The 15566-nt window shown below is 47.4% G+C and overlaps 3 protein-coding genes across 7 annotated transcripts; 1 reads left to right on the top strand and 2 right to left on the bottom strand.

Moving 5' to 3' along the window:
• Positions 1 to 17: 17 nt before the first annotated feature.
• On the bottom strand, positions 18 to 3735 carry LOC133482477 (claudin-7-like). Of its 2 annotated transcripts, XM_061782652.1 has the most exons (6): positions 3116 to 3426; positions 2631 to 2853; positions 1659 to 1823; positions 1497 to 1578; positions 489 to 611; positions 18 to 341 (listed from the first exon to the last, which is right to left on the bottom strand). In XM_061782652.1, exons 1-6 carry the CDS (start codon positions 3323 to 3325, stop codon positions 242 to 244), a joined length of 903 nt encoding a protein of 300 aa, XP_061638636.1. In that variant the 5' UTR covers positions 3326 to 3426; the 3' UTR covers positions 18 to 241. The 2 variants fall into 2 exon arrangements, with proteins under 2 accessions (XP_061638636.1, XP_061638637.1); XM_061782653.1 differs by lacking the exons at positions 1497 to 1578; positions 1659 to 1823 and having other exon boundaries at positions 3116 to 3735.
• A 137-nt stretch (positions 3736 to 3872) lies between these two features.
• Positions 3873 to 10045, bottom strand: parlb (presenilin associated, rhomboid-like b). Of its 4 annotated transcripts, XM_061782651.1 has the most exons (10): positions 9899 to 10045; positions 7877 to 8096; positions 7025 to 7165; positions 6902 to 6950; positions 5920 to 6015; positions 5682 to 5831; positions 5544 to 5614; positions 5341 to 5442; positions 5160 to 5257; positions 3873 to 4646 (listed from the first exon to the last, which is right to left on the bottom strand). In XM_061782651.1, the coding sequence occupies exons 1-10, from the start codon at positions 9973 to 9975 to the stop codon at positions 4523 to 4525; spliced, it is 1128 nt and encodes a 375-aa protein (XP_061638635.1). In that variant the 5' UTR covers positions 9976 to 10045; the 3' UTR covers positions 3873 to 4522. The 4 variants fall into 4 exon arrangements, with proteins under 4 accessions (XP_061638635.1, XP_061638634.1, XP_061638631.1 ...); XM_061782650.1 differs by having other exon boundaries at positions 5682 to 6015; XM_061782647.1 differs by having other exon boundaries at positions 5160 to 5442; positions 5682 to 6015.
• A 92-nt stretch (positions 10046 to 10137) lies between these two features.
• LOC133482474 (nucleotidyltransferase MB21D2) lies at positions 10138 to 15566 on the top strand. Its single transcript, XM_061782642.1, has 3 exons — positions 10138 to 10739; positions 11575 to 11957; positions 12859 to 15566. Exons 1-3 carry the CDS (start codon positions 10490 to 10492, stop codon positions 13738 to 13740), a joined length of 1515 nt encoding a protein of 504 aa, XP_061638626.1. The 5' UTR covers positions 10138 to 10489; the 3' UTR covers positions 13741 to 15566.

The following is a 15566-nucleotide window of genomic DNA, read 5'->3' as shown; positions in this document are numbered from 1 at the left end:
GAAACACAACAAAAGTTGGGCTTAACGCAAGACATTTTTATTACGAAAGGAATATGAAACCTCTTTATTACTAAACAGATTACGATGAAGTCGTGAGTCTCAATTTTGGCGGCACGTGGCCTAAATCACAACACAAAAGTGACACAAAAGTCAAAGAGCAAAACGGTTACAAAAACACACAAAGATCGAGACTTTCACGAATCCTGGTGGAGCTGCGACGGTGCGTTCAGGCACCGCCCGCTCACACGTAAGCGTTGGCGCCGTCGTCGCAGGAGGCGGCGTGTGGCGCTCGGTAGATGTTCGCGCCGTGACCTTGACCGCTCTTCGAGGACGAAAAATATCTGCAGGGACAAAGGACGTCATCGCGTGACGTCACATACACGACAACATTAGGCGTCTAATCATAGAAAACTAGCAGTGGCGAATGAGCTGCCTGTCAGCGCCCCTGTTGTGTGCGGAAGGGGTACTACAGGCTGAATGGAGAGTACCGTGCGGGAGGAGAGGAGGAGGAGGAAGAGCTCCTCCTGTAGGAGCAACAGAGCATTGCGCCACCCAGCAGCGCCACACCGGAAGCTGCCCAGCCCAGATAAAGTCCCGTGCCCAGCTCGAACCTGCAACACGCGCACATCACGTGACACCGTTACGACCAATGAATACATTGTCACAACATTTTGCAAATTACGTCATATCAGGAGACGGACCAGAAGATGGCGCTCAAGTCTTTAAAAGCCTAACCTGCACTTGAAACCCTAACTTCGCCCCCTAAAGTGCCAAACTTGAAATGGTCGGGGTCCGGACCGAGTCGAGGTCTCTTGCGGACCCGTGCTCGTGAACAAGTGAGCCTTTCGGGGATGTCCTACGTTCGCCACGTCGTGAACAACTGCGTGAGCAAATAGTCCAAAAAGGGTTCTCAACGTACAGTTGCAAGAAATTGCGCAATTTCATCATCTACACTCCGTAATATCATCAGAAGATTTCTGGAGAAATCTCTGCACGCAAGCAGCGAGGCCGAAAAGCAATATTAAATGCCCATGACCTCTGACCTCTCAGGTGGCACGGCATTAAAAAGCGGCATCGCTGCGCCGTGACCGACGAGCCGGCGAAGAACAGACGAACGCTCCCTCCGGACGGCCGGCGCGCGAGGAGCGATTCGCCGCCAAAAAAAAAAACCCTGGCGAGCGAATTTTTAGTGGCGACCCTTGCCCTAAAGCTTGTTTAAAACCCTAACCTTGACTTCAAACCCTAATTTTACTCCCTAACCCTCACTTGAAACCCAAACCTTGTTAAACACCCTCACCCAAGCTCAAAATGCTCATTTGTTACTCGAAACCTTACTTGAAAACCTAATTTGACACCCTCACTTTTGTTCTAATTCGACACTTTTACCAAGACCCTAGTCCTGACTTGTAACCCTTATTTGAAACCCAACCCTTGTTAAAACCCCTCACCAAGACTCAAGACGCTAATTGGTGGTCGTGGTCACCGTCGTGACTGACCTGACTCCCGGGTACAGAGGATTGTGGAAGTCACGGATCACTCTGCCGGCATACCAAGACACCGCGATCAGGGTGGACACGCCTGTACACGGGCAGACGGACGGACAGGTCCACGGTCATCTGCGCTGTCGTCGTCCATGTCGCGTGCTAGCGTGCGCTCACCTGACAGGATTAGCATGACGCCTCCGCTCAGCACAAATTGCGCTTTGACGCGTTCCGAGCCGCCGCCCGCTCGGCTGCACTTCAGACCCAAAGCCGACACGATGACGGAGGCCAGGCCCACCGCCAGCGATGACATCATCAGAGCGCGACACACCTGCACATGCACTGACACAACACGTACACGTGGGCGCATTCTGCAGTGTCAGATGTACATTTGGATATGCTTACGTATCAAATGTACATGTAGACATACGGTAGTGTCAGATGAACATGTTGACATACTGTACTGTCTAATATACGTGTACACACTAGTTTCAGATGTATATGTGGCCACACTGTAGTGTCTGATGTACAAGTGGATACACTTTTGTATCAAAAGTATGTATGGACATTTGGTAGTGTCTGATGTACGTGGAAATACTTTTGTATCAATGTATGCATGGACATACTGTAGCGTCTGATGTACATATGGATAGACTCCTACCAAATGTACATTTGGACACTGTCGTGCCTGATGTAGATGGCGACATTCTGTAGTGTCTGAGGTACATGTGGATATACTTTTGTATCCAAAGTACATATGGCCTTACTGTAGTGCCTGATACACATGGTGACATTCTGTAGTGCTTGATATACATTTGGATAGACTTTTGTATCAAATGTACATAAGGACATAGCCTAGTGTCTGACGTACACATGGCTATACTTTTGTATAAAATGTACGCTTGGACATACTGTAGTGGCTGATGTAGATGGTGACATACTGTAGTGTGTGATTTGCATGTGGGCATACAGTAGTGTCTGATGTGTGTACATAGTTTAGTGTCAGATCTACATATGGACGCACTGTAGTGTCCGATGTACATTTACACGTTTGATGAAAATAAAAACAAGCACACAAATATATGTGGACACTGTAGTATCCAACGTCAGTGTCAGATGCACACGTGCGCGGCGCCGCGTGCGACCGACCTGGCAGACCGATCAGCGTCTTGAACTTGTTGCACTGCAGCGTTCCGAGCGAGGTGGCGGCGCAGCTCATCCAGAGGCCCTCGAACTGCCAATGGCTGCTGCTCAGAGATTCGGCCTGACTGCGGACCTTCCACAGCTGCGACGACGTGCAGCTCGACTGAAGGCACCACGACAGCACGCCCGCCACCAGGCCGCAAATGTGCAGGCCCGCCGCCATCGTGCGCTGCGCCCGCAGACACGACAAAAAAAATTACGTTCGACTCGTTGGCGTTTGGCGGACACGTCTATCATGTGCGAAGCCACACAAATACTATTCTGAAAATAAACGCTGAATAACAATTTGTATTTGGAATTTGATGTCGTCAGTGGTTTACACAATCAAACAAGAATGTTAATCTTAAATAGCAGAGTCAACGAAACGGATTATGCAGCGGTTGCTTCTGACCGAAAACAATACACGTGACCCCAAACGGTGGCGTTCTTACCGTCCGCTCGAGTCTGGAAGTGGAGGGCGAAGTGGAGCTGCGGTGCTTTCGGGTCGCTCGCTCAAAGGCCTCGATGGCTCTGAGGCGCGTTTCGGGTCGACGAACTCTGCAGGAGGTCGACCCTCCAGAACACACGTCGGCGTTTACGCGGCCAAGTTTCACCTCGAACCTCTGCGACAGCCTCAAACAAATCATTAGCATCGTTAACATTTACACCGGCTTCACTTCATGGGAATTCGATTCAATGACGATTTGGAACTTCTTTCGAGATCATTAGTTATGAAGTTGGATTTTGATTGTTTTAATTAATAAAAAAAAAAAAAAAACACCTTGTGTGTGTGTGTGTGAGAGAGAGTTTGTGGACTTTGTGGACTGTCAAACAGACTTTGTTTGCAGGTCATCTGCTGTCACTCAAAAGGAATGTATCCAAAACAATGCTTAGAAAGATCAAAATGATTCTCAACTTGACTTAACGTGTCACGAGATTTAGTGCTGATTTGCGGGTTTAACAAGCAGGAAACAAATGTTTGGGTGTAATTTCGTCTCATTTTGAGTTTATACCGTACAATCAAAAGGAAATGCTCCCTGGTGGAGGTCAAAAGCGAAATTCATCACTTTCACTTCCGCAATGACAACGATGGGGAGGAGGTTGCGGAGTGGGCCGAACCCAAAATAACGTTGAAAAGTCACCCCAAACTTCTTTCAAAATATGGAAAATATATCACCTTGGAATAGTAACCAGTCCTTTTCTTCAAAACGCTTTCAAATGTGTCTTTATTGGTGTCGCAAAAAATCCCTAAACAACATAAAGCAGCAGGCCAAATGACTGCGGGTGAGCGGGCGTCTTGCCAAAGTGCCATTTGTCACTTCCAGAATTAGCGACCTTTTCGAGCAAAAAGCTAAACTAAACTTTTTTTCCCCATCCCATCCTCATTTACTAGTATTTTGTTTCAATTACATGATCTAAAAATCCCACAACAACGAAGATCCATGAGCGTAATCGCGTGTTTTGGTTCTGCGGACGAAGCGAGATTGCCTCGGCTAGCGCTTTGGCAAGACGATCGGGGGGACAGAAGTAAAGAGATTTCCAAAGACAAAGAACATTTGCGGTCAAGATCGAATCTTTTGTTTCCGATTCCTACGTAAGGGGAGTCCAAAAAACAGACGAAACAAAGACCTTTGTCTTTTTTGCCTAGACAATCCGGACAGGAATAAAGAGATGAGATTGTACTAATCGCCTTATAAAACATCATTTTCAAGACTTCAGTGACAAAGTATGAAATCAGCTGTGACATCTTCATACACCAAGTGGCTGGCCGGTCTGGTCTGGTCTGGTCTGTACAGCGGCGACTGTTTCCCCAAGTTCCCAACGAGTATCGATCACGTCGGGCGCGGCGTTCGAGCGTCCTACACGGAGCCTCCTCGCTCACCTCCGTTTCCGCCGCCGCGACCGGTCCGCAGCTCGTGCCAAAACTTGACAAAAGGCTCGCGGTTCATCCAAATGCGCTCGTGGCCGTAGAGGATGTACCAACTGTGGGAGGAAACAGATCGGACGGGAACTTTTTGGGGGGGGATTAAATATAAACTGCAGTAATATTAGTTGTTCTTCACAGAGCATAAAAAATATGTGCCTTTAAGTAGTGCTACATTTTCTGTCTACATGTGTTGCTGCAGCGTTTGTGATGAAATATCTGTTGTTCTGAGGTTTACAACTACTGTGACATGAATACTAGTTTGTTAGCCAGTCTATGGCGTTTAGCATTGCGTGTTAGCGTTAAGCTAGCAGACTTTCATAGTTGTGTGGTTTGGTGAAATAAAAACTTCATATCATCAAAAGTCATACTTAAAAAAAACTCAGAAATTATGTCGACACTCAAAATCCCGGCATATGGCAAATTACGCAAGATATGAATAAAAAAAATCACAAAGTACTGAACCGTGATATAGTGAGGGTTCACCGCCTTTCATTCCCAAATGAGATGTTAGCTTTTGGCGCCCCGTGTGGAGCCGCGATGTACTGTAGCACGGACGGCGTCGGACTCACATGCCAAACAAGGCGCCTCCCAGGTGCGCCGCATGGTCGAAAAACCTCCAACCCAGCACCAAACCTGCCGTATCCATGGCGACGATGGCCTTCAGCGCCTGCGCAGAGACAACGAGACGGACCAGTGGACGGACAGGCGGACGAGCGGAAGGACGGCAGAAGCGCGAACGGACGGTCGTACGTTGGCGGCGCTGAACGTGAACATCGGGAGGAAGACGACGGCCAGTTTGGCTTCGGGCATTTTGGTGCAAACTGCGGCCAGGATCGTCATGATGGCGCCCGACTGAAAACGCACGCGCGCACAACACGTTTGACATTTCATCCGTCGTGTGGCGACATCGTATCACGCGGCAACGAGGCTCGACGAGACAGGAAGTGGCTCACCGCGCCCAGAGACGGACCGAACCGCCCGCTGGCCATTTTGCTCACGTAGCTGAAGAAGGTGGAAATCACGCCTGAGGACACACACGGCCGCATCAGCGCGTGCGCACGTACGCCCGCGTGCGCGTGTCGAGTTCTCACCGGCCGACAAGTAGACGGCCACGAACTGTTCCCTCCCCAGCATGGAGACGGCGCTGCTGGAGAAGCTCCACAGGACGTACATGTTGGCGGCCATGTGGAAGAAGGACACGTGGCTGAAAGTGGACAGCAGCATGGGCCAGCACAGCGTCTCTGGAGGCAAACACGCACAACACATGAAGAACGCAAATACGCACTCGACGGGTCTCCTCAAGTGCCAACGACGACGAGCTTGTCTGACTGGAGGCGGGGTCTGCGGTGAAGTACTTGAACATGGAGCGCTGCAGCCACGGGAGTCGCCAGCAGCAGAAAACCAGCACGTTCGCCGCCACGATGGCTGAGGAGCACACACAACGAAGCGGAAATCTTCTCCAGCTTTCAAAGACACGAGCCGATCGGCGACAGCTGCGACAATGAATCGATGATCAAACTATTTTGATAATGGATTAATCATTCGGGGCGGGGGTCGTCGACCATTTTTGACACAGAGCTACTTCTTGGATGCCGATGAATGCGAAGGGCCACCAGTTTGATACACGATTTTGAAATAACTAATTTGCCGAACTTACCTTTAATCATGTTATTATTCATATTTAATGCTGCGAGCATAAACGGTCCAGAAAATGGATGGATGAATTTTCATCGATGTGAAGACACTGATCATGTTAATCACTTGTGGTGAGCCACAAGAGGGAGCCATTTTTTTACTTCCATTAATTGTGTATCCTGTAAAGTGTGCGGGTAGCGGTATTATATTATTTACCACATCTCCACAAACGGATGATTTAAAACGGTATTAAAGTGAAAAGTATCACTATGCAACCCTTTCATTCCATAAACATCTGTAAGCATTTACATTTTCAAACGAGGATTTCTACAACATTCCTAGGAAATCACAATGTTCCATTAGTGGCGAGATCCCACGGATTGTCCAAATCTCAACAGTAAATATTCCCGATTATCTTCTGCGTTGGATCGAAGTACGACATTTACAAACATCTGCGTTGACTTTGGAAAACAATTATCAATGTTTTCGCCAATTTCCTGACATTTTAAGGACCAAACCAGGAACTGAATAATAATTGATTTTGAAATAATGTTTTTTTTATTTTATTTAAAGGATAAAAAAATTACATTTACATTTTGGGGTATTTTATCCAATTCTTCAATGAATCAAAAGAATAATTGACAGATGAATGGATTATTATTTTCGGTCAACTCACCTGTGACCGTCCTCTGTCCCTCACTCAAACTGTTCCACCACTGGTTGACCTGAAACACAACCAGCCAATCAGAGGTGAGATCGGAGCGGGCGACAATCAATCGACGGTCCGATTGTCTCTCACCTCCTTGCGGACGTCCCCTCGCTTCTGCGGCCGCACCCTCTCCAGCCAATCGGCTCGCAGCTCGTCGAAGTAGTTCTGCACGCGCACCTTGAGCGACTCGTACTGCCAGATGGCCGCCGAGCCGAAGGAGCAGCCTGTAAACTGACAGGAAGTCAGCGCGGGCGGGCCGCCACACGACTTGAGTCGGAGCTCCGGATGTCACTAACTATTCATACATACGCGTGACTATCTGAGAATTTTTTTTTGCTTTCTGCTATTGTGGGAATGCAAAACGGCTGCCTGGGTTGTATTGCAACAACATCACGAGGCGCTCGCCAGTAGCAATAACGGTAAAGACGACTTGCGTGACGTTCGTAAGACAAGCGAAGAAAGGACGTCTTTCGACACAAGGACGCATTTGTGTTCGTTTTCATGGAAAAGGCGAATGAAGCAATTGGAGAGCAAAAATCCCATATATCCAAAAATGTCATGAGCATCTTCACAAAACATGTTTGAAATCATAAAAGTACAGTTCAGCTCCCGAACAGTCAAGACATTTTGCCACTGAAAGTTTTGAAAAATATTACTTTAGAATATTTTTTTCTCTTAGAAACAATTATGACCTTTTTATGCTTAGCCACTGCCAATCATTTAAATTCTCACAAAAGTAAAATATCAATTCAAAAACAGTGTGAAGCCTTTTTTTTTTTTTTTTTTGACAAATTAATATATGATAATCTATACAGTTTTGTTTGCCTATCAAATTTTAAAAATACAAATAATCAGCTGAACAACTGCCCGCATAGCTTGAAAAAACGTGCGGTGACTTGCAGCTCAAGGCTTCACTGCGTATGCATCAATGGCGCCACCTACCCCCACGGTGAAGAGCAGCGGGCGCACCAGGCGCCCGAAGGCGCGCGGCGTGCCGGACGACGGAGGCGGCGGCGATTCCCAGTGAGGGCTGTACGTCCGCCGGTGGGACGCCGCCTCTGACGAGTTCAAGTGTCCAAGTTCATCCTCCCCTTTTTTGCTTTCCGGCTTCCTGCCGACTTTCCGGAAGCCGGAACGCTGCTCGAAGCTGGGAGTCCACCTGCTGGACACTCGGAGAACAACAACACAAAACTCATAACTAGGAATGGGCGAGTACCACAACCAGATATTGAACATCCCTACCACGTAACCAATGCTGGGGAGTAACGAATTACAAAAAATACACAATTGCAATGCGTTACAATATTGGGAGAACGTGTAATTAAAATACAGTTGCTTTTGGTTTGAAAAATGATTTTCTTTCATATCAATTCCTGAATCTAAAACCGGCACTTGCGATCGGCTCCCTCTGATCATGTGCCATTCAGCCGTAGTCTCAGACGCGACATACTTTTCCAAATATGACCTTGAAGGACCACCTGGTGGCCCAATCTATTCGTAGTTTATCTGTTATTTCGAAAAGGTTAGACTCACCGTTACACTTTTGAACACAACGGAACATTGACTTTTCAACATTTTCACAGAATGTTTTTGGGAACATTCACTTGGTTGTCATGAAGCGCTGTTGTCGAAATTGTGCACATTTGTCATTAGGTCAACATGGTATCATGTTTTCCACATGCTGTACACATATAATGCAACAAAAAACACAATTTGTATTATGTAGTTACATTGTCATGTTTTGTTAAGTTATTATTTACGGTTATGGTTTCAATCCACTTTTTTGGAAAAGTTGAGAAAAATTAAGAAAAGTCATTCAAATGTAATCAAATCTAATTAGTTATATCACATCGAGAAAGTAATTGAAATAGTTCCACTACAATTACATTTTCAAGAGGGTAACTTGTATTTAAAACTGCATTTTCATAACTCTAAGCGTGTTTTTGGAATGTGGGAGCACGCCGGAGTAACCGGAGAAAAGCCACGCGAGCACGGGTTTTGTACGGGTACTCGAGCGAATGTGCGAACGCCAGAGCCTGAAAATGGCAAATAACTGTAAAAAAATAATAATAAATGACCAAATGAAATTGAGAGCCCACTAAAAAAAAAAAAAAAAGTTTAATGTTGACTATTTTAACAATAACATCTTTATAGGAATTTATTTCAAAAATAATAAGTGAAGAATGCAATTTGATTAGAAACTACATGTGGTTGCTGTTAAAATTGTTAAAATGCTGAATGCGACACTTGAAGTTGGCATGGTTCTACCACATCAGGTAATGTGGAATGAAGAAGTAAATATGTAACTTCATTTGGGAATTTTATTGTGAAAATTGCGGACTGTTATAAATCGTTCCCAAGATGTGCTGAATGTGATAATATTTTGAAGTTGGAATGGTTTGAGTCGGTCAAGAATTGTGGAAAGGGGAGGTAAATGTGTAAAATATCTGGAATGTTGTCATGGAAATGTGGAATAATAAAATAAAAGGGAATTTAGGTCATGTAGAAAATAGTTCCCAATATGTCTTGAATGACCTGAACAGTTTGAATTGATTGAAAGAGTTTAGAAATCTGGAAGGAAAAAGTAAAGTTTGAAAAACGTGTCCGTTAACTTCAATAGGAATTATTTTCATGGGAAATGAGGAATTATGTGGAAATTAGTGCCCAAGGTTTCCTGAACGAGAATATTTTCAGGTTTGAATGGAACGAATTGGTGGAGAACTGTGGTAGTAGAAGGGTGAAAATTGGCGAAATACTAATTGAAAAAATGTTTCTCTTTAAAGCATTGACACAATTAATAAACCCCGCAGGCATCTCAAAGTAACAAGGTAGCCTTAGCGGATCAGCACCCGTTTCAGTTGCACTGTTCTAAGATGCTAACACTGCTAACAAACATGCGGATCAGCGGGTGTTCGCATGTATGACAGCCGGCCCGGGCTCCCTCCATTCGGCCGCGTCTCGCACCTGCTTCCCCTCACGCTCCGGAGAACGTCCTCGCCAGTCCGGCACAGCAGAACGAAATTGCTCCTCCACATCGCCATGTTGGAGTGAGTGTTCACTTCCGGGTCAGGAAGCGAAGCCTTGTCGAGCGCGGTTGGCTGAATAACTACAGCGACACTTGCAGGTCAACGTATGAACAGCCTGAGTAACAAAACAACACGCAAGTGAGGAGCCAGTGTCAACGACATCACAACAGTTCCTTTCAATAGCTCTAGTTATTTTATTGTTTTACTTTTTATTTACGTTATAGGACTAAACCCGGAAACAGGTTAGCGGGCTTCCTATGTATGCCGCAATAACAACGGGTTGATTTGATACGATTTACATGATTTACGTACATTTTCTTACGAAACGTACGAAACATACGCTGGACGCGCGCCCTGTTGAAGCGCTAGCTTTTATTGTGAAGGCGCCGTCGCCGGAAGTGCGGTACTCTGTTCCGATTGTTGTGTGAGCTGATGTTTGTGGCTGTGATTGTGGGTGCGCTGAGCTGGTGTCGGTTCCGTTCGTTGACGCCCGTTTCGGCTCACCGTCGTGTGAAGGACCGCTGAAACCATGGCCGCCCCAGCTCTCTCCAGTCGGGCCGGCTCGACGGGAAGCCTCGGGAACAGCCCCACCGCGGTCGTCGCCGCCGGCAGGCTGCCCCACGGCGGCGTCGGGCCGGAGTTGGACTTCCGGTCGGCGGCCCGCATGGAGGACCTGAACCGGCTCATCCAGGAGTTTAGCAAGCACGACCAGCGCGAGTACGACGACCAGCGGGCCTTGGAGATACACACGGCCAAGGACTTCATCTTCTCCATGCTGGGTGAGGAGCGGGCACGCACATATCCACAAACATATGTAAAAAAACACACACACACACACACACCGCATACAAATACAGGAATACACGCAAACATATATAAATAGAGCCACACAGATACACACATGCACACGCAAACACACACACACACACACACACACACAGACAGACGCACATTTATACACGCGTACTGTACATGCACGCATTTTGGCCAAAGTTTGTAACATTGCCAACGCATTTAGTGTAACCAAAACCTTTGAAAGTGTGCTTTCGAACACGCATGGATAAACGTGCATTAATAATTCACCTGAGTGTCTCCCCAGCCTCCTTTGTGTACAATTGTCACCAATTGGTGTAATACTGACGTCAGTGTGAAGGTTAGGCAAGCAAAAATATCTTTTGTTATCGGAATGCGCAGACACGTTTTTCAAACCCGCACTTCCACCATATTGTGTGAAAAACACGATCCCCCCCCCCCCACACACAATATAAAAGACTTCCCAGGTGTCTTAAAACACTTGACCACCCATTTCTTGTTTTGTTAACATTAGCCGGTTTTGAGGCGGCGGTCCTATCTGATTGTTTGTGTTGAGAAATGGAACCATTTCACACAGTTATGTAACATGGCTTCATGCTTGTGTACATGTTACGGGCATGCTTTTTATTTTGCATCATCTCTATACGCAATTCCGAAACCCTTGAAGGAAGGTGGGCATCAGTTAGTCGTGGCTTTCGCCATTTGCGCCAGCGGTCGGTCCCTACGCCCCGCGAGTAGTGGGGGATCACTTATTTCCTTTTATCGAAACGTTTGTTGCGTTTGTGCCGCCGGGTCCCCCAGGAATGGTCCAGAAGCTGGACCAGAAGCTGCCGGTGGCCAACGAGTACCTGTTGCTGTCGGGCGGCGTGCGCGAGGGCGTGGTGGACATGGATACGGACGAGCTGAGCGTGTACGCGCGCGGCGCCGACTACGACATGGACTTCACGCTGCTGGTCCCGGCGCTCAAGCTGCACGACCGCAACCAGCCGGTCACGCTGGACATGAGGCACTCGGCGCTGGGACATTCCTGGCTCAGTCTGCGCCTCTTCGACGAGGGCACCATCAGCAAGTGGAAGGACTGCTGCACGGTGGTGGAGCACATCAGCGGAGCCGCAAACTACTTCTTCTCGCCCACGCTGGTGGCAGACTGGTTCTACCAGGCCGTCTCACTGGTGCTACTGGAGGTCTGTTGGTATTGTAACATAATACATCATTTTAAAATTATTATTATAATTTGTTTGTATAATTTGAATTGGAGCCATCTTGTCGCAACTTAGTTTTACTAAAAGTGCAACAAAATATGAAGAGAACCAGTGATATAGGTGATTCTTTTCGACGAATAGCTGAGGATGGGTTGAAGGTTCCTCTGTGGGGGGGGGGGGGGGAATGTGTCGAGATAAATTCGTGAATAGTGAACCGCAAATATGCTGGGGTTCACTGTATTGATTGTAAATCAGTGATGTAGGACAGAATCTAGCCATTTGAAACAAAAAAGAAAAAAATCTGTGTACGGAGATGTGGCAGCTAAAACACTTGGGTCAAAACCTTCCAGCGTACCCTCTTACCGGTTCGAAAGATTGTTTTCAAATAAATCTGATTTTTCATTAGTTGGCCGATTATTTTGGAATAGTACAAGGAGTAATGATTCGATTGTGATTCGCTAGGCAGTTACTCTCGATACGAATAGCGAATGGAGTTTTAAGGTGCGAGTCCGCCTACTAATAATTACCATATAATTGCAGTATGGCCTCTAAATTGATGTAAGTTAGAAAAGGTTTAGGGCCAAGTATCGACCCTTGAGGCACGCCCGATGTAACCTGAAAAAGTTCAGAATTTGTATTTTCAATTATCCTAAAGTGCTTCGGCCGATAGAGGTGCAAAAGAAGCTGCAGATGGGTTTTATTCTCGAAAAAATATAATTTGATCTGATCGACTTTTTAAATAATATCTGCCTTTATATGACATATTTTAAAAAGCAGGACATAAATCTTGTAAGTATGGAAAAGCTTAGGGCCAAGCACCAACCCTTGAGGTGCACTTCCGATTTGCAGCGCCAATTGTCACGAAGTACTTCCGCCCACGCAGGTCCAAAAGAAGCCGCAGAGGGGCGTTCCCCGCGTGGAGAAGGTGGAGCGCAACGGCACCGTGGTGTCGGTCATCTTGGGCGTGGGCAGCAGCCGAATGCTCTACGACGTCGTGCCCGTAGTGTCCTTCAAGGGCTGGCCGGCCGTGGCGCAGAGCTGGCTGATGGAGAACCACTTCTGGGACGGCAAGATCACGGAGGAGGAAGTGATCAGCGGCTTCTACCTGGTGCCCGCCTGCTCGCACAAGGGCCGGAGAGAGAACGAGTGGCGGCTGTCGTTCGCCCGCAGCGAGGTGCAGCTGAAGAAGTGCATCTCGCCCGGCCTCATGCAGGCCTACCAGGCGTGCAAGGCCATCATCGTCAAGCTGCTGTCGCGGCCCAAGGCGGTGAGCCCCTACCACCTGCGCAGCGTCATGCTGTGGGCCTGCGACCGGCTGCCCGCCAACTACCTGGCGCAGGACGACTTCTCCGCCCACTTCCTGCTGGGCCTGATAGACGACCTGCAGCACTGCCTGGTCAACAAGACCTGCCCCAACTATTTCATCCCGCAGTGCAACATGCTGGAGCACCTGTCGGACGCCGCCGCCGTGCTGCACGCACGCAAGCTCTCGTCGGTGCGCTCCGACCCGGCCGAGCACCTGCGCACCACCATCGAGCACGCCAAGGCCGCCAACAGGCTGACGGTGGAGCTGCAGTGGCGCGGCAGCACCGGCAACCTGCCGTCGCCGCAGTCGGACGCCGGCGGAGAGAACCAGCCGGACGACCGCCTGGCCAAGAAGCTCCAGCAGCTGGTCACGGAGAACCCCGGGAAGTCCATTTCGGTCTTCATCAACCCGGACGATGTCACGCGGCCGCACTTCCGCATCGACGACAAGTTCTTCTAAACCCCCCCACCCCACCACAGTTTTTGTTGTTGTTGTTGTTGTTCCTCTGCCACACTGTCAATCAGGTGTTTATTTTCTAGTGTTCTTAGTTGTCCTTCCTCACTGTGTTCTTACCTACTGGAGGCCTTCAGACTGACATTTGTAAAGCCACCCGCAGGAATCCACCCGGACAGTTCCACGTGAACATCTGCTGAGCTGTCAGGCTGAAAGAATTCACCTGTCGGAATCCTCAAACAGAAAATGCACCAGGAAAAATCGACTCCGAGTCGTCCACCCGCAGAAACGGATCCGGAGTCATCTACCCGCAGACGAAGAATCCACCTGCAGAAGTCCTTCAAAGAAATCCACCTGGAGAAATCGGCCTGTCGTCGTCGTTCGGCGACATCTCATATAATCATCTTGTAGGAAAATAGTGCTGTTGTTGTTTTTGTTTAGTGCGGCCTTACTCTACGTCGGGGGGGGGGGGGGAAGCTTATCTTCTACTTCACAATGTGCACCGAAAAACGTAGAGCATTCATTCGATAAGGTCGAAAGGAAAAATCTTCTCAAACTTGGTATGATTTCCGAGTGCGTTTTTCTCCCAAAGAAATCTTGTATTGATTGTTACAAACCGAATGTGAACTCACTTATCATTTTCAAACCACAATGTGCGAATGTGCGTTTTTGACTCCACGTATGGTAGCAGTGTGACAAATTTGTAACTTTTGGCTTTCTTTTCAAACAGCGGCCAGATTGTCACCGTGAAGCTTTTTTCGCCGTTCCGTTGTCCATTTTGGTAAAAAAAAAAAAAAACAAGAAACCGTGCAAATCATCCTGACTACTACTTATCATCTGACTCTTTTAAGTTTGCACCGAATGTAAAAAGCACCAATCGCACTCCTTTTGATTGTAGTCGCACACTAGTGCGAAATACGCTACTTTGTGTGTGTGTGTGTGTGTGAGCGAGCGTGCTAGCGTATGCATGCTAAGTGTGTTTGCACGTGTGTGATAGCGTGTATGTGTGCGTCTTGCGTTAGCCTGTTAGCCCGGGTGTTTCGTGTGCGTGAGCATGGGTGAGTATGTTAGCGTGTCTGTGTGTTAGAGAGGGCATTTTTTCAAATCAATCATGAAATACAAAATAGCAACACTTGCAAGAAGCTGCTGTAGTCCACAACTCACACCCAGATGCTCACACACATTAACTGGATTTGTTCCTGATGTCACTCACAAGGCCACGCCCATTAAAAGCACACACGCAACACCATTTTTTTTGGGGGGGGGGGGGCGGGGATTTATTGACATGGTCTTTAATTATGTTTTAATACGATACTGTGCTGTTTTTGTTCATTAAAAGCGTAATAATTTAAATCAAGGTACCACTATTCAAGATGCTTTCATCTAGGAAAAGAATCTATCGTTATATCACACCACCACCTAGTGGCCTGGCATGCACATTCCACTTTTCTTTTTTTTTTGCGTGTGAAACTTTTTTTAAAGCTGTCTCCCGGTTTCACGCGCACGGTAACGGCGGCAGGATTGGTCTTTTATGCAAACTCCGGAGCTCAGCTCAGATTGTACGCCCGATCCTCGGTTTTACCGCCACGTCTCGTACCCGCTGCCCGCCGGCACTCAGGATTGCAAATCTGCTGCATCGTGAACGAATGTTCCCGTTACACGACGTGCACGCATCTCTCATTTGTTTTCTGCTGTTTTTGTGTTGCACTGCTGCAGCTATGGATCACTCTTTTTTTTTTTTTTCATGTTTAATGTATTTTGCTCCAAAATGACATATCTGCTGTACATTGTGGACTTTGTAAATTCACTTTTGTTGAGCCTCAACGATCTGA

Source organism: Phyllopteryx taeniolatus, chromosome 8, assembly GCF_024500385.1.
Source record: "Phyllopteryx taeniolatus isolate TA_2022b chromosome 8, UOR_Ptae_1.2, whole genome shotgun sequence".
Lineage (NCBI taxonomy): Eukaryota > Metazoa > Chordata > Actinopteri > Syngnathiformes > Syngnathidae > Phyllopteryx > Phyllopteryx taeniolatus.
The sequence above is the reverse complement of the archived record's forward strand: the minus strand, read 5'-3'. Positions and strand labels throughout refer to the sequence as shown.

Excerpts from the sequence above, each read along its gene's own strand:
- LOC133482477 (XM_061782652.1), bottom strand. The coding sequence starts at position 3,325 with ATGTTAACGATGCTAATGATTTGTTTGAGGCTGTCGCAGAGGTTCGAG. Across the intron at positions 2,854-3,115 it reads CTTCCAGACTCGAGCGGACG|CGCACGATGGCGGCGGGCCT; the intron begins GTAAGAACGCCA and ends CTGCGGGCGCAG. Across the intron at positions 1,824-2,630 it reads GACGCTGATCGGTCTGCCAG|TGCATGTGCAGGTGTGTCGC; the intron begins GTCGGTCGCACG and ends GTGTTGTGTCAG.
- parlb (XM_061782647.1), bottom strand. The coding sequence starts at position 9,975 with ATGGCGATGTGGAGGAGCAATTTCGTTCTGCTGTGCCGGACTGGCGAG. Across the intron at positions 7,166-7,876 it reads CGCTGCTCTTCACCGTGGGG|TTTACAGGCTGCTCCTTCGG; the intron begins GTAGGTGGCGCC and ends ACTTCCTGTCAG. Across the intron at positions 5,443-5,543 it reads TCGGTCCGTCTCTGGGCGCG|TCGGGCGCCATCATGACGAT; the intron begins GTGAGCCACTTC and ends GTGCGTTTTCAG.
- LOC133482474 (XM_061782642.1), top strand. The coding sequence starts at position 10,490 with ATGGCCGCCCCAGCTCTCTCCAGTCGGGCCGGCTCGACGGGAAGCCTC. Across the intron at positions 10,740-11,574 it reads CTTCATCTTCTCCATGCTGG|GAATGGTCCAGAAGCTGGAC; the intron begins GTGAGGAGCGGG and ends CGGGTCCCCCAG. Across the intron at positions 11,958-12,858 it reads TCTCACTGGTGCTACTGGAG|GTCCAAAAGAAGCCGCAGAG; the intron begins GTCTGTTGGTAT and ends CCGCCCACGCAG.